This window comes from Danio aesculapii, chromosome 17, assembly GCF_903798145.1.
Source record: "Danio aesculapii chromosome 17, fDanAes4.1, whole genome shotgun sequence".
In the NCBI taxonomy this organism is placed as follows: Eukaryota; Metazoa; Chordata; class Actinopteri; order Cypriniformes; family Danionidae; genus Danio; species Danio aesculapii.
This window is the reverse complement of record NC_079451.1, coordinates 47,625,834-47,650,182: the sequence shown is the minus strand read 5'-3', so window position 1 is coordinate 47,650,182 and position 24,349 is coordinate 47,625,834. Positions and strand designations below refer to the sequence as shown.

General features: G+C 35.3%; 1 protein-coding gene across 1 annotated transcript; it reads right to left on the bottom strand.

Moving 5' to 3' along the window:
* Window positions 1-2,169: 2,169 nt before the first annotated feature.
* On the bottom strand, window positions 2,170-22,274 carry clic5a (chloride intracellular channel 5a). The gene is made up of 6 exons (XM_056477369.1): window positions 22,025-22,274; window positions 9,892-10,001; window positions 9,552-9,677; window positions 7,491-7,597; window positions 3,902-4,083; window positions 2,170-3,757 (listed from the first exon to the last, which is right to left on the bottom strand). The coding sequence occupies exons 1-6, from the start codon at window positions 22,073-22,075 to the stop codon at window positions 3,593-3,595; spliced, it is 741 nt and encodes a 246-aa protein (XP_056333344.1). The 5' UTR covers window positions 22,076-22,274; the 3' UTR covers window positions 2,170-3,592.
* Between the last annotated feature and the right edge of the window lie 2,075 nt (window positions 22,275-24,349).

Here is a 24,349-nt window from a genome sequence, read left to right as displayed (position 1 = left end):
TTAACACAAAACTCTGCGTAGAAAAGTAGTTCTGCAGCCATTTTTACACCTTTAAAGATTAGATCCTGTAATAAACATTTAATTTTTTTAAGAATCATGAATAAAGTATTAAAAAAAAAACATGCAGTCTATTTAGCCTCCATTTAGCATAATCTTTAAAGGGCACATAGTTTACCTCTTTTTTATGATTTAATATTAATATTATGGTTCTTCTGAGTGTGTCAGTTTAGGTTCAGTTTAAAACACAATTCAGATTTTTTTATTATAATGTGTTAAAAAGTGTCATGTTGGGGGCATGTCCACAGTTCACTGATTTAGGGGTGTGTTGCTTCACATGTAGACTAGTTTCGGCTTCCCGCCCAACGTAACAAGGGGGCGGGGCCATGAGCTCACCCACTCTGTGTTTGCAACACAGACAGGCAGACTGAGAGAGGGAGCAGGAGGAGAGGATCCGCATTCAGTTGTACATGTACGACTCTGACACAGACCAAGCAGAGAGTACAAAATCATTTGTGTCTTTGTACATTTTTACAGCCAACTGTGTGCTAGTTTCAAGTGCCGAGCTTGTACACAGAAACTAATAACCACGCACACTAAATTAACTTTGACTGAGGCACCGGATGCGCCACTCGAAAACGCGAGGCGCAACGATTCGGGACACTTCATGTTTCTGCCGCGCCACAGAGAGTGTCTGGTGTGCCGTGTCGCGGCAGAAACATGAAGTGTCCCGAATCGTTGCGCCACGCGTTTTTGAATTCTAAACATAGGTTTTTATCAGAATAAACAAATAAACGAATAAACAAACTGAGGATATGATGACGCGCCTGTCAATCAATATTGGTGGGCGGGGGGACCGCACGGTCGGTTTGAAAACACTCCAATTGGTCCACCGTTTTTTATGTTGTTAAATTGAAAAAAAAGCACTGGGTGTGCTTATATCACCCTAATATGACGGTCTATACACCATACATGCACGTATGTCTGTCTAAATAGCTTGAAAAGTAGATTTTTTACCATAGGTGCCCTTTAATGTGAGTCAAACCTGGTAGCCTAACATTGGGCTACCAGATGTTGTTGTGCTTGATTAATTTTGTTTTTCATATTGACAGCAAAAAAAGTGTCCCGATTAAACTAAATTCAACCTTTTAGTTATGGCAAAAACTCAAGTTGTTTCAGGTTCAATAAACATTCAAGCAATGACACAAAACAGTGAAATGGTAAACTGCGCTGGACAAGAGCTAAAATAAGCAGTTCAATGGTAACTTGTGCTATACACTATTACAAATTTACGTGAAATAATAATAAAATGTATTCAATTTGTTTACTTACCTTTTCAAAACCTATCACGATCAGTAAATAATCGCGGTAACTTTCTCAAAACACGCGGAAGGACACAAGAATAGTTTAACACAAAACTCCGCGGAGAAAATTAGTTCCGCAGCTATTTTAACACCATTGCAGATTAGATCACATAATACACATTTGGTTTTTTTTAAGAATCATGAAGCATTTAAAAAAACATGCAGTTTATATTTAGCCTCTAATCTTTAGTGTAAGTCAAAAATCTGGTAGCCTAACATTAGGCCAAAGGTTGTGTTTGTTTTGTTTAGTTTTTCATATTAATAGCAAAAAAAGTGTCCCAATTGACCTGAATTCACACTGTGATTTATAGCAAAAACTGAAAATGTTTTAGGTTTAATAAACAATAAATTTATCTGCAATGAACTGTGAAATGGAAAACATCGGGCATGACAAGCGCTAAAATGAGCATCTCAAATGTGACTTGTGCTATAACGATTAGAAATGTATGTGAAATAGTTGTTTACTAACCTTCATTTTTAAATCCTGTCACGGGTCACGACCAGACCATAACCGCGGTAACTTTCCCAAAACACGCGGAAGGACATGAGTCGTTTAACACAAATCTCCGTGTAGAAAAGTAGTTCCGTGGATTAGATCACATGACACACATTTAGTTTTTGTTTTTTAAGAATCATGAGTATTTTAAGTATTTTAAAAAGCATGTAGTCTATTTAGCCTATATTTTGCATAATCTTTAACGAGAGTCAATCTAGCCTAATCCACATCCACTAGTTTTGTTGTTGTGTTTGTTTTGTTTTGTTTTCATCTTGAACTTTGCATATACTAAACAAAGATAACATAACAAGCTTTGTGGAAAAATATATTTTTATTATTAAGAGAAAACTGATATTGTTCACTTCAAATACAGTATATGAAAACTCCAGACAGGGCTAGATATAATACCTGAGAGCTAAACGTGTGCCTATTTAACTCGATGGCTTTCATTTGATTATAGTAACAAAAAGTATTCTTAAATGTCGACATTTTGTGCCAGTTTGTGCATATCAACTGCAGTTTAAGGCGAATTTAAATAGCTTAACTTCATTAGTCTAATTTCTCCACTAGGTGGGGCTGTATGCTTGAATACAATTGCTTTTAAACTAATTCCAAAGAAATGCTATTTTTTTATTCTCATTCAGAGATTTACACACATTAACTTTAATAAATACCAATATTAAATGTTGTACTCTGAAGTAAAATATAGCTTTATATTACTGTTTCACAAGCTAGCAAAAATAATTTATATGATTTACAAAAACGTAAAGGTTTAAAGATCAAACATTGCACTTTAAATGAAGAAAATCATCCAAAACCCAAAATAAGCACACATGAAAAAATAATATAGTAATTACTATTGAGTTTTGGAACAATACTATAGTAAAGTGCTTGAATTAATCTGTTGTCCCTACTGAAAAAAACAGCCTAGGCTGGTTGGCTGGTTTTAGCTGGTCAACCAGGCTGATTTTAGAGGGGTTTTGGCCACTTCCAGCAATTTCCAGCCTGGTCTTACCTGGTCAGGCTGGGAGATGAAAAGCTAAAACCAGCTTGACCAGCTTAGCCATGGGAGCCCAGCCAAAACCAGCTATGTCCAGCTTAAACCAGGCTGGCCAAGCTGGTTTTAGCTAAGACCAGGCTGGAAATGGCTGGAAACCAGCCTGGAAGTGGCCAAAACCCGTCTAAAACCAGGCTGGTCAACCAGCTATAACCAGCCAACCAGCTTAGGCTGGTTTGAACAGTTTTTTTCAGTAGGGGTAGTAATTCTATAGTTGCTGTTGTAATACAATATAGCCAAATTACCCAAATACTGTACTGTTTGCTACATTATAGTACAATACAACACAGTTTACTACAGTATTTATAACTTTATCAGTTCACTATGCAAGATTGCAGTAGCATTCGTTCAAAAAACTGCTGTGAAACACTATAATATAATACACTTTACTGTAGTATGATTCAAAACCACTATAAATGACTATAGTATTATTTCATGAGGGAGTGCAGAAACAGTGGCACAGTGTTTTCTCTAGGCTGTCATAGATAACGACACTAATAGAGGAGTTTATGTCACTTATATAGTAAACATAATGGCAATAGCTCACACAAGCATGATGGAAACAGCTAGCAGGTTAGTGTTTGTTTGTTTGTGTGTGTGTTTCAGGACAGAGCCAGTATGGGTTGACCCCTTCCGCAGGTTTAAGTTGTTCCATTCCAGTCTATAATGAGTGTGTGTTTATTTTCCGAGCCGCTTGGCCACGTCTTGATAGGCCAGTTCAATCTCTCGGTCTGCGGCGCAAGTGTTGGTGAACTCATCTCGGCTGTAGGCATTCTGCAGGTATCTCCACACTCCACTCAGATCAGATGGGATCTCAAAGTTACGGTATTTCTTAGTCACCACCTGAATGTGGGAAGAAAAATTACTGAAATTACTGATGCTTTTAACTGATCCACTGTGTAAAACATATGCTGTGGCGACCCCTGATGAATAAAGGGACTAACCCGAAGGAAAATGAATTAATGATCAACTACAGTGGTACATCACCTTCACAACGTGTAGCTTCGGGAGGAGGTTGCAGTCGGCGAGCGTTAATTCATTGCCGTCCAAGTACTTGCGGTTTGAGCTCTTCTCCTCCCCGGTGCTTTCGGCATCAATCTCGTCCGGCAGAGGGGAGTTCAGGAAGCTGTCCAGTTTCTTCAAAACCTTCAGCAGCCCCTTCTCCAGACCTGCAAGCGTTTCATACAAGCTTGTACTGAATGTATTCATCTGAAGAAATACAGCGGCTTTAAGTCAAGACAATCCCTGTAAAGGCTTAGCGGGATGTAAAGGGGCTTTAGGGCTCTATATTTTGCAGAGCATCCAGAAAGCTGTAGAGACTCTTCTAATAAGTCAGAGAGCAGATGATAAAAAGAGTTTTCTGTTTATTTATGGTTATGAATTGCATTGTGGGATGTTGTTCTCTGCTCTGTCGACTTTTGATGTTGAAAATTCAATTCATTTTAGTAGTTTGAAATAATATATAATAAATAATATAGCGTAACACAACACCAACCCAGACAACATATCACTTTAAACTATTAAAAATGTTCATAAAAGTCTCTCTTTTTACGTTTCAAGGTTAAAAGTTGTTGGAAGAAAGTTCAAGGTCGCATAATGCAATTCAAAACATAAATTAACAGGGGGGAATTAAAAACATGAATCACAAATATGTAAAAATGCAAATTTACGGAGGTGAGTTTTGAGTTTTCCTATTTTAAAATCCATTCAAAACCAATTTCTAGGTCTGTATAGGGAGCACTTTTAGCTTAGCTTAGCATAGTGCACTGAATCTGATTAGACCATTAGCATCTCACTTAAAAACGACCAAAGAGTTTAGATAATTTTCCTATTTAAAATGTTAATTATTAGGTTAATATTAAATTATTTAAAGGTTATTACGGTATTTTCCTTTAAATTCTCCTCAGTTGTAAGTCATTTTGGACAAAAGCGTCTGGTAAATGACTAAATATAAATGTAATGTATACTCTCATAATAATCAAGGAATATTGCTGGCATACCATGGCTGCAGCAGGCACAATGATATTATGCAGTTCCTGAAAATAATCCAAATTTAGGTGGTTGTTGCTAGATCAGATATGGTTGCGGCTGGAAGTTATTTTATATTAGAGAATTATTGATATTATTTATTAAATCCCATTTATTGTATTTTATTAAGGTCGACCCCTATCCCAACCCTAAACACAACCGTCGCAGTAATCTAAAAACAGTTGTTGTACTGAGTAGTATTTATGTTATCTATTAAAGAGCCCCTATTATACATGAAATAGGGTCATATTTTGGTTTTAAGGGTCTCCAACAACAGTCTAATATGCATACAAGGTCAAAAAACACTTTCATGTTGTAAAAATAGTGAGGGCAGCGTCCGCAAACCCCCCGGTCGTCATCCACGACACCCACCCCTCCCCCCGGGTCCTCACTTTCATCCGCGAACTGGTCACTTTCTTTTTCACTTTCGGGTTGAGGGCAGCATGATCGCCTTTCACCTAAAGCGCCAGTTCAGCTTGCTCCGGCCCTGAGTGTCATTCAGACACCTCACCCTGAACCTAAACCGCCCACCCCCCTCAATTTATGTTTATTATTATTTTTGTGTCCTGATGAATATAAAATAAATAAAACTGTGGGTGTTTTACTGTGGTTTTATACAGTGGACAGCTGATTCACAAACACATTTATACTATTCACATTCTGCTCAGTTCTCTGACATTTTGTCTATATAGGTCTTTTATTCATGAAAATAAAACATATATCTATTTAATATTTATATTAAATGAAATACAATAACAGTGTTGTATTTCACTCTTAATAACCAAACCAAATCATTATACAAATTTACAGTTGCAAAATAACACCAAGAAGGCTGCATTTTAATTCAGTATTATTAGATTATGAAATTATTTGTGACATTAATTAAAAGGTAGGGCAGATATCCAATTAAACCCACCCAGAAGATCGTGGCAGGACACTGTCTTAATTAATTCAAATGGAGAAACTGAACGAAACTTTAATAGATCAGTAAATAATAATTGATAAAACTTATTGCATTTATAGATGACATACCAGGTATATTCATTCATTCATTTTCTTTTCGGCTTAGTCCCTTTTTTAATCTGGGGTCGTCACAGCGGAATGAACCGCCAACTTATCCAGCATATGTTTTACACAGTGGATGCCCTTCCAGCTGCAACCCATCACTGGGAAACACATGCACACTTATTCACACACACATACACTACGGACAATTTAGCCTACCCAATTTACCAGTATCGCATGTCTTTGGACTGTGGGGGAAACCGGAGCACCCGGAGGAAACTCACGCGAACGCAGGGAGAACATGCAAACTCCACACAGAAACACCAATTGACCCAGCCAAGGCTCGAACCAGTGACCTTCTTGCTGTGAGGCGACAGCGCTACCTACTGCGCCACTGCGTCGCCCACATACCAGGTTTATGTGAAGATTTAATACAGAAATGTGTTCATGCTGGACATTATCTGTGAACATTTACATCTGCGAACTGGTCACTTTCTTTTTCACTTTCGGGTTGAGGGCAGCGTGATCGCCTTTCGCCTAGAGCGCCAGTTCAGCTTGCTCCGGCCCTGAGTGTTATTCAGACACCTCACCCTGAACCTAAACCGCCCACCCCCCTCAATTTATGTTTATTATTATTTTTGTGTCCTGATGAATATGAAATAAATAAAACTGTGGGTGTTTTACTGTGGTTTTATACAGTGGACAGCTGATTCACAAACAGACACCGGTTGAATGAAGTCACGCTGTGCAGATGGATATTATTGACAGTCTAATTAAAGATGAAACCTCAGCAATATAGCCCAGCCTTGAGCAGATCGAGTGCTTCTGGAAACTACATGCTTAAAAAGGCTCGAACCAGTGACCTTCTTGCTGTGAGGCGACAGCACTACCTACTGCACCAGTTCGTCGCCCACATACCAGGTATATGTGAAGATTTAATACAGAAATGTACTCATGCTGGACATTATCTGTGAACATTTACACAGATAATATACATTTATATTCCCAGTAGCTTCAAAGCAAAAATAAATCCATTATTGATTAAATTAAGCTAAATTAAATAAACTTAATAAGTAAAAAGGTTGCAAACATATGCTTTCCTTGATAAGCAATATAGCTTATTCCTTTTCCGAATAACTTAAAGAATCATTTTCAAACTCAGAAAGCAGTTCAGTATTGAAAGAGAAACATTTGGACACATGCCCAATACCAATAATAGTGTTATATCACAAGCTGCAATGTTCATATTTTCAGTTTTAAATTTTCCAGCGAAGTCTCCTATTCATTCAAAGGTAAACCGGAACTAAAAATACACTGCATTGCTGATAGGGGGAAGTGACGTCATTGTGAAAAGGGTCTATTCCTGGAGGGCCACTGTTCTGCATAGTTTAGTTCCAATCACCTCCAACTCACACTTGCTCAATAGTCTCGTCTTGAACAACTTGATTAGATGAATCAGCTGTGTTTGATTAGGTTTGGAGCAAAACTGTGCAGAGCTGCGGCCATCCAGGAATTGAGTTTGAGGCCCATGCTTTAAACTCACTTGCGTTGGCTTCTGGCTTCGTGTTCTTGATGTAAGCGGAGAACTTTGCGAAGATGTCATTACCCGCTGTGTTTGACTCTTTGTTCTTTGCTGCCAGTTTTGGATACCTTTAGAATTGAAACAAATCGAACAAACAAATGAATGCAGTTCACATTAGCAGTAGTGTTCAGTAACTAAGTAAGAAATAATTGAAGATCAGCCTTTTGATTATTATAAAAATACTGCATGTGTTGCACAAAAAAAGAATGTGTTGCACCGTGGCCTGGGGTGCAATATTAAATGTCTAATATCTAGTATTCTTAACAATATCATTCATTCATTCATTCATTCATTTATTCTCTGCCGCTTTTCCGGGGCTGGGTTGTGGGGGCAGCAGTTTTAGGAGAGAACCCAAGACTTCCCACTCCCCAGACGCTTCCTCCAGCTCCTCCGGGGGTATCCCGAGGCGTTCCCAGGCCAGCCGAGAGACATAGTCCCTCCAGCGTGTCCTGGGTCTTCCCCAAGGCCTTCTCCTGGTGGGACATGCCTGGAACACCTCCCTAGGTAGGCGTCCAGGAGGCATCCGAAACGGATGCCAGAGCCACCTCAGCTGACTTCTCTCAATGTGGAGGAGCAGCGGCTCTACTCTGAGCTCCTCCCGAGTGTCAGAGCTCCTCACCCTATCCATAAGAGTGCGCCCTGCTACCCTGCGAAGAAAACTAATTTCGGCCGCTTATATCTGAGATCTTGTCTTTTCGGTCATGACGCAAAGCTCATGACCATAGGTGAGAGTAGGAATGTAGATTGACCGGTAAATCCAGAGCTTTGCCTTCCGGCTCAGCTCCTTCTTTACAACAACGGACCGGTACATCGACCGCATTACTGCTGCAGCTGCACCAATCCGCCTGTCAATCTCACGTTCCATCCTTCCCTCACTCGTGAACAAAACCCCGAGATACTTGAACTCTTCCACCTGGGGTAAGGACTCTCCTCCAACCTGAAGATGGCAAACCACTTTTTTTTCCAGTGGAGCACCATGGCCTCGGACTTGGAGGTGCTGATTCTCATACCAGCCGGATCACACTAGGCAGCAAACCTCCCAAGTGCATGCTGAAGGTCCATGTTCGATGAAGCCAACAGAACATCGTCTGCGAATAATCCTAATAATATCTAATAATTTAATAGACCGAAGTCAATTATACTGGTTACACTACCCAGCCAGGTAGCTGTATGTCAAAACAACATGAAATAACACATCAAAAATGCACATCAGTTTAATGCAACCCAAAATAACTTAATTTACATCTAACATTGTCTTCAAAAATGATTGTTCAGGACTGTCCTGTAATTGATTTTTGACTGCAATGTTAGATGTCAGTTTCATGTTGTTTTGACATCAAGGTTGTCAGCTGACATTAAATTGATGTGTATTTTTAACGTCAGTGTTAGACCTCAAATAAGTGACTTTTTGATATCAAGGTTGTTTACATGCATTGCAGGGGAAAAGATTGTGTAATTTGTAATTGAAGCGTTGAGATTTCTTGTATTATAATACCTTTTGTGTCATTGTTTTGGTGGTCTAAAGAGCATCAATCTGTGGATGTCAAATAGACGTCAAAGTTTTGACTTCAAATCTATTTATTTTCCCTCAGCTTAGTCCCTTTTTTATCAGAGGTCGCCAAAGTGGAATGAATGGCCAACTTATCCAGCATACGTTTAACGAATGCTCTTCCAGCCACAAACCAGTACTGGGAAACACCCACACACTCTAGCATTCACACATGCAATTTAGTTTATTGAATTCACCTATAGTGCATCTGTTTGGACTGAGCGCCCGGAGGAAACCCACGCCAACACGGGGAGAACATGCAAACTCCACACAGAAATGCCAACTGACCCAGCCGGGACTTAAACCAGTGACCTTCTTGCTGTGATTCGATAGTGTTAACCACTGAGCCAATCAAATCGATTTTTAAAATGTTTTTTTGATCTCAATGTCAATTCAATGTTGTTTGAATGGTATCTGTACTTTTACTAGTGTACACAAACAGTCGATCCTTCTCTCATCATCCTTCGACCTACTTGGGAGGTGCGAGCATCTCCTCCAGAAACTCTTCGATCTTGTTTACATCTGTCCGCACCTCTCCGTTAAATGTAAGAAACGGTGGAGGAGTTCCAGGAGCCAGATTATGAAGATCAGCAGGTTTCCTACAAGACAAAGGGAACACTTGAGATTTTTAATGTACGTTCACAGCTGATTTTTTTCATGCATTCAGTTAAAGTTAAGTTTTATTCACTTTTTCTGTTGAAACATAAAGTTTGGGTCATTTAGTCTAAAACTAAATGTTAAAGAACTGCTAACATCAACAAGAATTAAAAAGTAGGTAGATTTTTCAAAAAAAACTAAACAAAATTTTCATACCTTTTCAGATCAACAGTGGTGACGTTGAACACGACTCCCTTCAGCCACAGGATCATAAAAAGCCTTTGAGAGAACGGACAGTTCCCGATACTTTCTCCATCACTGCCAGCCTAAGAACATAGTAAGAGGTTTAATATTCATTCATTTTCCTTTAGCTTAGTCCCTTTACTCATCAGGGGTCACCACAGCGGAATGAACCGCCAACTATTACAGCATACGTTTTACACAGCGGATGCCCTTCCAGCTGCCAACAGTTTGAACATGCAAACTCCACACAGAAATGCCAACTGACCCAGCCGGGACTCAGCAACCATCTTGCTGTGAGGCGACAGTGCTAACCACTGAGCAACTGTGTTGCCCTAGGTTTATTATATATATATATATGAATAGTATTTTACTGTATTTTAAAGTTGTATTGTAAAAATTACTGTATATTTTGCAGTAAAGATATACATTCAATTTTGTAAATACATATACAGCTAGTTAAATGGTGCTGTAAATGTAAATACAGTATTTGTGTTGTAATTGATTTACAGTAAGTTACTGGTGAACTACTAAGTTAGTAAGTTACTGTAGATTCTACAGGAAATTGTTAACAGTGTATTATTTATTGCACTAATTTCCATTGTGTGTGAGTGTGTGTGTGTGTGTGTGTGTATGTATATATATATATATATATATATATATATATATATATAGAGAGAGAGAGAGAGAGAGAGAGAGAGAGAGAGAGAGAGAGAGAGAGAGAGAGAGAGAGAGAGAGAGAGAGAGAGAGAGATATATTATAACAGCTGAAGACTTTTTTAAAACTTTTGTTCATTTTCGAATAGTTCCCAAGTGTTTTTGTGACTTTTTTTAACACATTTTTTAAACAAAATAGTTTTAATAATTTATTTTGTACTGTTTTTTTTTCCAGGAAACTAGTATTCAAGTCATTGGACAACAGTGCTTTGTTCTGTCCTGTAGCTGATCAAATAATAAAAAAAGAGAGTTGTTAATATTGACCAAGCAGTTTTTAGTTTTTTTAAACAATACATTTTATTCCAGCCAAACTAAAAGAAATAAGGCTTTCTCCAGAAGAAAATTAAATAAATAAATAAATAAATATATAGAGTTGAAGTCCAAATTATTCCCCCTCCTGTACAATTTTTATTCTTTTTCAAATATTTCCCAAATGATGTTTAACAGAGCAAGGAAATTTTCACAGTATTCCCTATAATATTTTTTCTTCTGGAGAAAGTCTTATTTGTTTTATTTCGACTAGAATAAAAGCAGTTTTTATTTATTCTTTTAAACCATTGTAAGAGTTGTGTGGCGTTTTACTTTTTTGGTACCTGTAGGTAGATTCATTTTGCAGCAAAGTTTGGCATTTGATACAAACAATTAAATCACACATAAACCCACATACAAAAGTTGCTTATAAAATATTACAATTTATTCAGAGCGACAACAGATGATAGGACAAAGCTATTCCTGTTTCGTTTTGTCCTACTAAAAAGCATCTGAAACCTTCGACTGGAAGGGAGCAGGATAAACTCCTCAGACAGAGGATGAGAGCTACAGCTACTAATATTCTGGGCAATCCGTAAAAGCTGCCTACTAGCTGTGATTCACCAATCAACCTGCTGGACCACCTAATAACCTGGCTCAGTCTATTCCTGTTTTTAAGGGACAGACTTCTAAGACTTCCAGAGCGAAGGATAGAATAGACTCAATAAAAGCACGATAGAAGAGTAAGCATATTAGGGCCAATGTGAAAACGTGAGACAATCAGGAAACTAATGAGGGCAATATTATTAGCCCCCTTAAGCAATATTTATTTGGATTGTCTACAGAACTGACCATCACAATACAATGACTTGCCTAATTACCCTAACTTGCCTAATTAACCTAGTTAAGCCTTTAAATGTCACTTTAAGCTGTATAGAAGTGTCTTGAAAAATATCTAGTCCAATATTATTTACTGTCATCATGCCAAAGAGAAAATAAATCAGTGATTAGAAATGAGTTATTAAAACTATTATGATTAGAAATGTGTTGAAAAAATCTTCTTTCCCTTCAACAGAAGCTACTGTTATAATTCTGACTTCAATAACATTTAATATCCCAGAATGCAAGTCAGTGTGATTAGTGCAAATGTGAGATTAAACCTCTGAAAGTCATTCAGCATTAGGTACATGATTTGACTCTTCAAAACAATACCACACGCTACAAAAGAACCAATGAGAATCAGTGCCAAATTTCCATATCTGAAATTAGGAGATCGAGCTATCCAATAGCGTCCTTAAACTGGGCCAGTAACCTGAGCAGGACATCAGATCCACCCTTGAGTTGAATTATTCATGGAAATTCCATTACCTGGACCATTAGCCCACAGCCGAGGGGTTTGGGTCATGCTAAACTTGTCAACAGAACTCTGAGCGAGACGTCATCCTCGCCACCTAAATTAATCTGTTTATCACTTTAGGATGCTGGGATAAAACGTGGAGTTAAACGCTCGACACTCCGTCAGCTCAGATCAAATGTCAGAGTTATTACTAAAGTTACTCCTGTGGTTTTTGCCCACACACACTCTAAAACAAAGAGGATTTGTGTTGCTTGTTCAACATTATTCTACTGTTCTACTTATTTAAAATGAGCTGAAATGACACAATTCTTGAGGTTAATTTAGACAACTTAATTATTTCATGTTCAGTTCTTACATTTGTTGTGTAACTTAGTTAATTTGTGTTGGGACAACATGAATTAATTGTGTGGATTGGACTTTTTACAGTGCATGTACACGTCTACACAATTCCTTCATGTTGTCCCAACACAAATTGATTAAGTTAACTTGGGCTCAATTCCAATTCTATTTTGTACCCCTTCCCCTTCCCCTTGGCCCTTGAAACAGAGTGCACTGTTAAAAAAATGCAGGGTTCCACACAATTCCGTCATGTTGTCCCAGCACAAATCGATTAAGTTAACTTAATTGTTTTTACTAATTTAAGTAGATTGAACATAAAACAATTAAGTTGTCCCCAAAAACCCCTCAAGAATTATGTTAATTCAGCTCAATTTAAATAAGGAGTTTAAACAAGCAGCAGAATTATTTATTTTGAGTGTGTGAAGGGAAAGGGCTTTAAAATTTACCCCTAAGAAATGGGACAGCACCTGCACACGTCATCACGATTTATTGCTTCATATGAAATGGATGATGGCGACTGCTGTAGTTATTCCAGTTGTGTTATTTTTTGGTATTTCTCTTAGGAAATCACTGAAGGCGTATATCATGTTATTATAATGTTATAATGTGGCAATAAGATCGGAACTGTACTGTGCATTACACAGTGGCCATATTCATCTATGTAAACACAAGAAAACAACATTAACATTATAGCAGACACTGTAAAAAGCTCATTACCAGCCACTAGACTTTTCTGACGGGATTGGAGTGTCATCGGGTGTCAGAATGTTGTGGGACTGCTGTTCAGGAGTTATTATCAGGGATTACAGATAGCGAAATTTAGCGGTTTTTGTTTTAGCCTTTATTTCTAAAAGCATGACGTAAAACATGAACGCTGTTTTGTGTAATAAAACACATTCTTGTTTGTTGTAAAAATTCGTAATAATGACAAAAAATTTGTAATTTGTGCATCTCCTGACTTCTGTGTGCAGCCATGCTGCCGTTGTGGCTGGTTTATTCTGGGAAATTGTTTTACCCCCTTGGTTTTGAGTGGTCCTGAAAAATCTTCGTTTCAATGGGTATCTACCTTTTCAATTCAATTCAATTCAATTCACCTTTATTTGTATAGCGCTTATACAATGTAGATTGTGTCAAAGCAGCTTCACATAAAAGGTCACAGTAAATTGGAACAGTGTAGTTCAGTTTGTAGTGTTTAAGTTCAGTTCAGTTGAGCTCAGTTCAGTGTGGTTTAATAATCACTACTGAGAGTCCAAATACTGAAGAGCAAATCCAACAATGCGCAGCTCTACAGATCCCGAACCATGCAAGCCAGTGGCGACAGCGGAGAGGGAAAAAAAACTTCACTAATGGCGGAAGTGAAGAAAATAAACCTTGAGAGAAACCAGACTCAGTTGGGCATGATCATTTTAATTTCTCCGCTTTTCCCCTGAGCCCTACGCCTTCAAGCTACAGAGAATTGGGACACCCCTATCCCTTCACGTGAACGCACAAAATGAGGTGTAAAGGGAAGGGTTAAGGGGTAGAATTGGGATTGAGCCTTGTTTTGAAAATTTCAGTAAAAAAACTCAAGAATTATGTTGATTCATTTTGTTGATTCAACACAAGATTGTGTTGAGCTCATTTTTAATAAATAGTTTGAACAAGCAGGAAAGATTTTTTTTTTTTGAGCATAGCAATTTACATCAAACCCAAGATCTTTCAACCTAAAAATAAGACTAGCGGACTAAACAATAGAAGTGTGTTCATAAAAATAATCTATTAACATTTAAATATATTTATAGCTAATGATTAGGCCCACACGGAATCTACGCGTGCAGAAATCTGCAGATTTTCGCAGATTTTTAGCCCATCATTCAATAAAAAAAATTATGTCTGCAAAATTGCTGCAAATAATTTGTGTGTTGACTTTAAACAAATTCAATTTAATAATGTTCAACTTAATTTATTTGATTAAATTCAGCCTAAATAAACTGTTTACAACCCCTTAACCTAAACAATTTTAGTAAATACAAGGAATCATCTTTGAATATTTTTTTCAGTGTTGAGTATATTTATTTACTCTGTAAATGTGTGTAAATGTATATTTATTCAGTTTTTATGTTAATTTCAGTAATATTATTGACTAATATGAAAATGCTTTTATTTACAGCACAGTTTGTAAAGTAATTTGTATCCTCTCGTAGAGATATTATATGAGACTTGCTTTGGTTAAAGATGCCAATTTTCATTTGATCTTTTGCCACTATTTATTTATTTATTTATTTATTTATTTATTTATTTATTTATTTATTTATTTATTTATTTATTTATTTATTTATATATGCAGTGGACTTTTGAGTGGTTCTTATCACTTAAAAATAACGCTTAGTTTGAGACATCTTCAGCTTCATTAAGTTTTCCAATATATATTGATTCTTTATAGTGGAAATATGTGAACCGCCAACTTATCCAGCATATGTTTTACAGAGCGGATGCCCTTTCAGTTGCAAACAAGTACTGGGAAACACCGATACACTTTCACATTCACACTACGGCCAATTTAGTTCATCCAATTTCCCTATAGCGCATGTCTTTGGTTAGTGGTGTCGCCTCACAACAAGAAGATTGCTAGTTCGAGTCTGGGCTGGGCCAGTTGGCAATTCTGTCTGTAGTTTGCATGTTCTCCCCGTGTTGGCGTGGGTTTCCTCTAGGTGCTCCGGTTTTCCCGGCAGTCCAAACACATGCGCTATAGGGGAATTGAATGTGCTGTGGCGACCCCTGATGATTAATGGGACTAAGCCGAAGTAGAATGAATGAATGAACATTGTACTCTCAAAAGCCTCCTATAGCTGTCAGTCTCATTCTAATGCTCTAAGTCTGATCACTTAGTAACTCAACTTTTCACAGGATTTGCAGAATCATTACACTCTAAAAATGCCCAATGACCCAACGTTGGGTCAATTTTAGACAAACCCATTGTTGGGTTAAGTTTTTTTCAATTCAATTTAAAATGATTTTTTTTTTAACTCAGCAGTTGCTTGTCCATATTTGACCCAACATTTTGTTAAACAACCCAGCGTTCTTAGAGTCTATGGGAAACTTTAATTTCACCTCTTATCTAAATTGGATACGGATAAATTGGATTGGATAAGTGCTTAACCCAACACATTATACTTAACTAATGTATCATAATGAACAAGAAATAAACATGTGCCAGTCAACAAAGTGTTTCTGGCCTCAGCATTTACTGTCACTATTGGCTCTATTTATAGTCTTGACTCATGCAATAAGACACCACATGGCTAAAAAAATAACATGTGACCGCTCTTGATGTCTCTAATGTCTTTATGAATGTTTGTATTCTTTTCACCTTTATCCTTTCTGCTGTTAACATGTTATAGGTCACAACAAATCTGCAAAACAACCCAGAGAGAGCCGCAGAAGTCCCAATCAGCCCTCCAGAGGAACTAGAGCATGAGGTGTTGATAGAAGTCAAGAAATAATTCAAGAGGAACCCGGAGTTTCTGCTTTGAAACGCTACCTGCTTCCTTTAGAGTCCTCAAAACTCAAATTCTGCCTGCAAACTACCACTCGGAAAACTGAAACTGCTTTTAAAAGTAGCTCATACTTTTCTTCCATTGCATGTTTTCTGCTTTTCCATTGACTGTTTGAGGCCGTATTTGTACACTCTGACGAAAGCTAGGTTGTAGTAACCCAACATTGAGTCAAATATGGACTAACCCAATCATTGGTTTAAAAAAACGTAATTTAAATTTAATAGAAAAAAATGAACCCAACATTTATCCATATCTTGGCTTGGTTACAACAACAATGTATTTTTAGAGTGTACTATGGTTTAAAAGCGGAAACATTGTGTGTTTGAGGCTGTATTTGTGCACGTTGAAAAAAAAAAAGAGCTGAGTTGTCGTAAGCCAAAGTTGGGTCAAATATTGACAAAACCAACCATTGGTTTAAAAAGTGTCTTAAAAAGTGTCATTTAAATTGAATTGCAAAAAATTCAGCGAACACTGTCCAACATTTGTCCCAATACTGGGTTACAACAAGCCAGCATTTTCAGAGTGTACTTTAGTTTAAAGCAGGGGTCAACAATCTCGGTCCTGGAGGGCCGGTGTCCCTGCAGGGTTTAGCTTCAACTTGCCTCAACACACCTGGCTGGGTGTTTCAAGTATACCTAGTAAGACCTTGATTAGCTCGTTCAGGTGTGTGATTAGGGTTGGAGCTAAAATCTGCAGGACGCCAGCCCTCCAGGAACAAGTTTGGTGACCCCTGGTTTAAAGACTTTCAAATATAGCTAATCATTTTCTTCCATTGTATGATTTTGTTGTTGTTGTTTTTCCATTGTGTTTGAGGCTGACCATTCACTTTTGTTGTAGTTGTAGTTTCGTCATTTTATTCAGTGTTCATAAACATTCAAAAATAACCTTGAACATGCAATGGGAAAACTGACAAACAAGCAAACAAACAAAACAAAACATAAGCTACAATACAAGACAACAAACAAAAACAATGCTGGGTTGTCTTACTGTAACCCAACATTGGGTTAAATATGGACAGACCCAACCCAACATTTGTGTTAAAGTTATTTTTGGATTTTGTCAATATTTGACCCAAAATTGGGTTTTTGGGTAATTTTATTATCTATTTAACCCAATTTTGGGTCAAGTGTAAAAAAAATAATAAGACAAAGTCATGACAACAAATGATCTGTGCTACATTAACTAATTTTAATCAGCTAAATCACACTCTAATAAAATGGCAGGTTATTTCAACCTAATTCTTGGTCTAATTGGGACTAACCCAACTGCTGGGTTATTTTTTTAATTAAATTAATAGGACCAAATTTAAACCAATGTACCCAATTTGGGTTGAAATAACCCAGCTTTTTTTAGAGTGCAGGTTTAACTAAATATTTTGAGATGTACCAAGTCTAACTTCATATTTTTATTCAGTTTGGCTGATGTAAGTTGAGAAAACATTTAGGCAGCACACATTTTTTTACAGTGTGGACAAAATTTAAATAACAAAAGTTGGGTTGGATTTGTCCATATTTGACCCAATATTGGGTCAAATAAGACAACCCAGGCCTTTTTTTTGTTTTGCTTTGTTTAATTGTAGCCTACACTGTAAAAAATGCAGGGTTCCACACAATTCCTTTATGTTGTCCCAACACAAATCAATTAAGTTAGCTTAATCAATTTTACAAACTGAAGTCGATTGAACAAAAAAATAATTAAGTTGTCCCCAAAAAACCCCAAAGGGTTGTGTTGTTTCACTTCATTTTAAATAAGTAGTTTAAACAAGCAGCAAAAGTAATTATTTGAGTGTATGTTTTGTTTGTTGCTAGATTTCCCATTGCGGATTGCAGGTTATATTTGTGTTTATGAACGCTGAATAAACCAACAAACCAACAACAACAACAAAAGCAGCTATTGAATCCTGTCTGACTGTCACAGACCATTCATTCTAAAAAAAAAAAAAGCAGTTTTCTTAACCCAACATTGGGTCAAATAAGGTCAAACCCAACTGAATAGATTCAATTAAAATTTGGTGAGTCCATATTTGCTCCGAAGTTGTTTCAACAATCAATCATTTATTTTAGTGTTAATCAAATGTGCCAAACAAGATAAACAATTCTTTAATCTGAAATAAAAAATGCTGTTATTTAATCCAACATTTTGTCAAATATGATCAAACATAACCCGTTATATTAAATTATTCCAATGTTGTGTTTGGTCATATTTGACCCAATATTGGGTTATAATAATCAATTGTTTATTTTTGTGTTAATCAAGTGCGCCAAATAGGATAAACAATTCTTTAATATAAATTACAAAAATGCTGTTTCTTTAACCCAACGTTGGGTCAAATGTATTAAATGAACACACTATTGTTTGTCCATATATGACCCAATGTTAGGTTACAAAAGTGAATCTTTTGTGTGTGTGTGTGTGTGTGTGTGTGTGTGTGTGTGTGTGTGTGTGTGTGTGTGTGTGTGTGTGTGTGTGTGTATTAATCAAGTGTGTCAAAGATAAACATTTCTTTAATCTGATTTTTTTTCTTTTAAGTGCTGTTTTTTTAAACCAACATATGGTCAAATATGGTCAAACCCAAGCAGATATATTAAATTAACCCAACATTTTGTTTGTCCATATTTGACGCAATGTTAGGTTACAATAACCAATCTTTTGTGTGTGATAATCAAGTGTGCCAAACAAGATAAACAATTCTTTAATCTGAATTTTAAAAATGCTGTTTTTTTTTTTTTAAAACAACAACGTTGGGTCAAATATGGTCAAAACCAACTGAATAAATTGAACAAACATACTATTGTTTGTCCATATTTGATCCAAAGTTGTGTTACAATAACCAAACTTTTTTTTGTGTGTTAATCAAGTGTGCCAAACCCAAATAAACAATTCTTTAATCTCAAGATTTTTTAACCCAACTTTTGGTCAAATATGGTTAAAACCAATAAGATAGATTAAATTAGACCCAATATTGTGTTTGTCCATATTTCATCCGAAGTTACGTTTCAATAACCAAACTTTTAGTGCGCCAAAAAAGATAATCAAATCTTTAATATAATTTGCACACTGTTAAAACGTACCTTCACAAAAAGTTCAATATCAGGATGCAGCCGACAAACTATTTGTTCATTCACTCTAAAAAATGCTGTTTTTAATCCCAACATTGGGTCAAATATGGTCAAACCCAACCAGATATATTAAATTACCCCAATATTGTGTTTGTTCATATTTGGTGCAATGTTAGGTTACAATGGCCAATTATTTACTTTAGTGTTAATCAAGTGCGCCAAACAAGATGATTCTTAATTCCCAATTTTAAAAATGCAGTTTTTTTAACCCAGCGTGGGGTTATATATGGTCAAACCCAATTAGAGATTAAATAAGACCCAATATTGTGTGTCCATATTTCATCCAAAGTTATGTTTCAATAATCAACCATTTAGTGTTAATCAATGCTCCAAACAAGATTAACAATTCTTTAATCTGAATATAAATAATGCTCTTTTTTTAACCCAACATTGGGTCAAATGTCAAACCCAAGCAGATATATTAAATTAACCCAATATTGTATTTGTCCAAATTTGACCAAATGTTAGGTTACAAAAGCCAATCTTTTTTAAGAGTTAATCAAGTGTGCCAAACAAGATGAACAACTCTTTGATCTGAATAAAAATAGCTGTTTTTTAACAAAATGTTGGGTCAAATATGGTCAAACTTAACCAAATATATTAAAATAACCCAATATTGTGTTTGTCCATATTTAACCCAAAGTTGTTTCAATAATCAATCATTTATTTTATTGTTTTAGAGTTAATCAAGTGCGCCAAACAAGATAAACAATTCTTTAATCTGAACATTTAAAAATGTTGTTTCTTTAACCCAATGTTGGGTTATATATGGTCAAACCCAATTAGATAGATTAAATAAGACCCAATATTGTGTTTGTCCATATTTCATCCAAAGTTATGTTTCAATAATCAACCATTTAGTGTTAATCAATGCTCCAAACAAGATGAACAACTCTTTAATCTGAATATAAATAATGCTCTTTTTTAACCCAACATTGGGTCAAATATGTCAAACCCAAGCAGATATATTAAATTAACCCAATATTGTATTTGTCCAAATTTGATCAAATGTTAAGTTACAAAATCCAGTCTTTTTAAGAGTTAATCAAGTGTGCCAAACAAGATAAACAATTCTTTGATCTGGTTAAAAATGGCTGTTTTTTAACCAAATGTTGGGTCAAATATGGTCAAACTTAACCAAATATATTAAAATAGCCCAATATTGTGTTTGTCCATATTTAACCCAAAGTTATATTTGAATAATCAATCATTTATTTTATTGTTAATCAAGTGCGCCAAACAAGATAAACAATTCTTTAATCTGAACATTTAAAAATGTTGTTTCTTTAACCCAATGTTGGGTTATATATGGTCAAACCCAACTAGATAGATTAAATAAGACCCAATATTGTGTTTGTCCATATTTCATCCAAAGTTATGTTTCAATAATCAACCATTTGGTGTTAATCAATGCTCCAAACAAGATGAACAACTCTTTAATCTGAATTTAAATAATGCTCTTTTTTAACCCAACATTGGGTCAAATGTCAAACCCAAGCAGATATATTAAATTAACCCAATATTGTATTTGTCGAACTTTGACCAAATGTTAGGTTACAAAAGCCAATCTTCTTTAAGAGTTAATCAAGTGTGCTAAACAAGATGAACAACTCTTTAATCTGAATTTAAATAATGCTCTTTTTTAACCCAACATTGGGTCAAATATGTCAAACCCAAGCAGATATATTAAATTAAACCAATATTGTATTTGTCCAAATTTGACCAAATGTTAGGTTACAATAGCCAAACTTTTTAAAGAGTTAATCAAGTGTGCCAAACAAGATAAACAACTCTTTGATCTGAATAAAAATAGCTGTTTTTTTAACCAAATGTTGGGTCAAATATGGTCAAACTTAACCAAATATTTAAAAATAACCAAATATTGTGTTTGTCCATATTTAACCCAAAGTTATATTTGAACAATCAATGATTTATTTTATTGTTAATCAAGTGTGCCAAACAAGATAAACAATTCTTTAATCTGAACATTTAAAAATGTTGTTTCTTTAACCCAATGTTGGGTCATATATGGTCAAACCCAACTAGATAGATAAAATAAGACCCAATATTGTGTTTGTCCATATTTCATCCAAAGTTATGTTTCAATAATCAACCATTTAGTGTTGATCAATGCTCCAAACAAGATGAACAACTCTTTAATCTGAATATAAATAATGCTCTTTTTTAACCCAACATTGGGTCAAATGTCAAACCCAAGCAGATATATTAAATTAACCCAATTTTGTATTTGTCCAACTTTGACCAAATGTTAGGTTACAATAGCCAATCTTTTTTAAGAGTTAATCAAGTGTGCTAAACAAGATGAACAATTCTTTAATCTGAATTTAAATAATGCTCTTTTTTTAACCCAACATTGGGTCAAATATGTCAAACCCAAGCAGATATATTAAATTAAACCAATATTGTATTTGTCCAAATTTGACCAAATGTTAGGTTACAATAGCCAAACTTTTTAAAGAGTTAATCAAGTGTGCCAAACAAGATAAACAACTCTTTGATCTGATTAAAAATGGCTGTTTTTTAACCAAATGTTGGGTCAAATATGGTCAAACTTAACCAAATATATTAAAATAACCCAATATTGTGTTTGTCCATATTTAACCCAAAGTTATATTTGAACAATCAATGATTTATTTTATTGTTAATCAAGTGCGCCAAACAAGATAAACAATTCTTTAATCTGAACATTTAAAAATGTTGTTTCTTTAACCCAATGTTGGGTCAAACATAGTCAAACCCAACAAGATAAACAATTGTACAACAAAACTTACCTTGACGAAGAGCTCAATATCAGGATCTTTGCCCTCTTCATTTGAGGTCATATCGCTGGAGCTCACTCAGAAACAGAAGCTGACAGAGAATTGTGTGTATCCTGCTTTCCCCTGGATGTGATCTTGCAGAAGTCTTGTGTTGTTATTGTTGTTCTAACAGGTTTGTGGTTGTGATTTTCCTGGCGGTCAGCTGTCAGTGAGAGCCGCTGCGACTGTCAGACCAAAAATAACCTCCACGAGGAGCAGGAGAGAAAGAGGAGGAGCTGAGTGTCATTTACACCATCACTTATTCCGCAGCTCACTGTACCACCGCCACTGCTGCTGCTGCTTTATAGAAATATGATGAATCATGTTTCACTCCTTACTGTCAAAACCTGAGTCACGACACGATGACCTCTCGCAGCGCTGGTGCGAAAATCCAAACAGCACCTATAATAAGACTCCTAACATGTCAAATGAACTCAATTCCAGAAGCCCTGAACAGATGTGTCCTCTAGTAAAAGACAAAGATGAAAGCTAAAATGTGAAATAAGTGTTTTTCTAAATTAAGAAAGATGTTTGTATCTAAAAGCTGAATAAGCTTTCCATTTATGTACACTGTCAAAAAATGATTAGTTGACTTTAGCTAAAATAGGTGAGTAGACCTGTTGCTTTTCAAACAATTAGTTGACTATTTAAAGTGAGTAAACCTGTTGCTTTTAAAGCGATTAGTTGACATTATTAAAATTGAGGAGTAAACCTGTTGCTTTTAAAATGATTAGTTGACTTAAAAAGTTTGTAAACCTGTTGTTTTTAAAGCGATTTTGTTGACTTTACTCAAAATAGGCGAGCAAACCTGTTGCTTTTGAAGCAATTAATTGATTTTACTTAAAATAAGTGAGTAAACCTGTTGCTTTTAAAGTGATTAGTTGACTTTACCTAAAATAAGTGAGTAAACCTGTTGTTTTTAAAGCGATTATTTGATTTTACTTAAAGTAAGTGAGTAAACCTGTTGCTTTTAAAGCGATTATTTGACTTTACTTAAAATAAGCGAGTAAACCTGTTGTTTTTAAAGCGATTATTTGACTTTACTTAAAGTGAGTAAACCTGTTGTTTTTAAAGCGATTATTTGACTTTACTTAAAGTGAGTAAACCTGTTGTTTTTAAAGTGATTATTTGATTTTACTTAAAATAAGTGAGTAAACCTGTTGTTTTTAAAGCGATTATTTAACTTTACTTAAAGTGAGTAAACCTGTTGTTTTTAAAGCGATTATTTGACTTTACTTAAAATAAGTGAGTAAACCTGTTGTTTTTAAAGCGATTATTTGACTTTACTTAAAGTGAGTGAACCTGTTGTTTTTAAAGTGATTATTTGATTTTACTTAAAATAAGTGAGTAAACCTGTTGTTTTTAAAGCGATTATTTGACTTTACTTAAAATAAGTGAACCTGTTGTTTTTAAAGCGATTATTTGACTTTACTTAAAATAAGTGAGTAAACCTGTTGTTTTTAAAGCGATTATTTGACTTTACTTAAAGTGAGTAAACCTGTTGTTTTTAAAGCGATTATTTGACCTTACTTAAAATAAGTGAGTAAACCTGTTGTTTTTAAAGCGATTATTTGACTTTACTTAAAATAAGTGAGTAAACCTGTTGTTTTTAAAGCGATTATTTGACTTTACTTAAAGTGAGTGAACCTGTTGTTTTTAAAGCGATTATTTGACTTTACTTAAAGTGAGTGAACCTGTTGTTTTTAAAGCGATTATTTGACTTTACTTAAAGTGAGTGAACCTGTTGTTTTTAAAGCGATTATTTGATTTTACTTAAAGTGAGTAAACCTGTTGTTTTTAAAGCGATTATTTGACTTTACTTAAAGTGAGTAAACCTGTTGTTTTTAAAGCGATTATTTGACTTTACTTAAAATAAGTGAGTAAACCTGTTGTTTTTAAAGCGATTATTTGACTTTACTTAAAGTGAGTAAACCTGTTGTTTTTAAAGCGATTATTTGATTTTACTTAAATTGAGTAAACCTGTTGTTTTTAAAGTGATTATTTGACTTTACTTAAAGTGAGTAAACCTGTTGTTTTTAAAGTGATTATTTGATTTTACTTAAAATAAGTGAGTAAACCTGTTGTTTTTAAAGCGATTATTTGACTTTACTTAAAGTGAGTGAACCTGTTGTTTTTAAAGCGATTATTTGACTTTACTTAAAGTGAGTGAACCTGTTGTTTTTAAAGCGATTATTTGACTTTACTTAAAGTGAGTGAACCTGTTGTTTTTAAAGCGATTATTTGACTTTACTTAAAATAAGTGAGTAAACCTGTTGTTTTTAAAGCGATTATTTGACT

Coding starts and splice junctions, on each gene's coding strand:
- clic5a (XM_056477369.1), bottom strand. CDS start 22,075: ATGACCTCAAATGAAGAGGGCAAAGATCCTGATATTGAGCTCTTCGTC. Junction 10,002..22,024: donor ATATTGAGCTCTTCGTCAAG/GTAAGTTTTGTT, acceptor CTATGTTCTTAG/GCTGGCAGTGATGGAGAAAG. Junction 7,598..9,551: donor GAGATGCTCGCACCTCCCAA/GTAGGTCGAAGG, acceptor TCAATTCTAAAG/GTATCCAAAACTGGCAGCAA.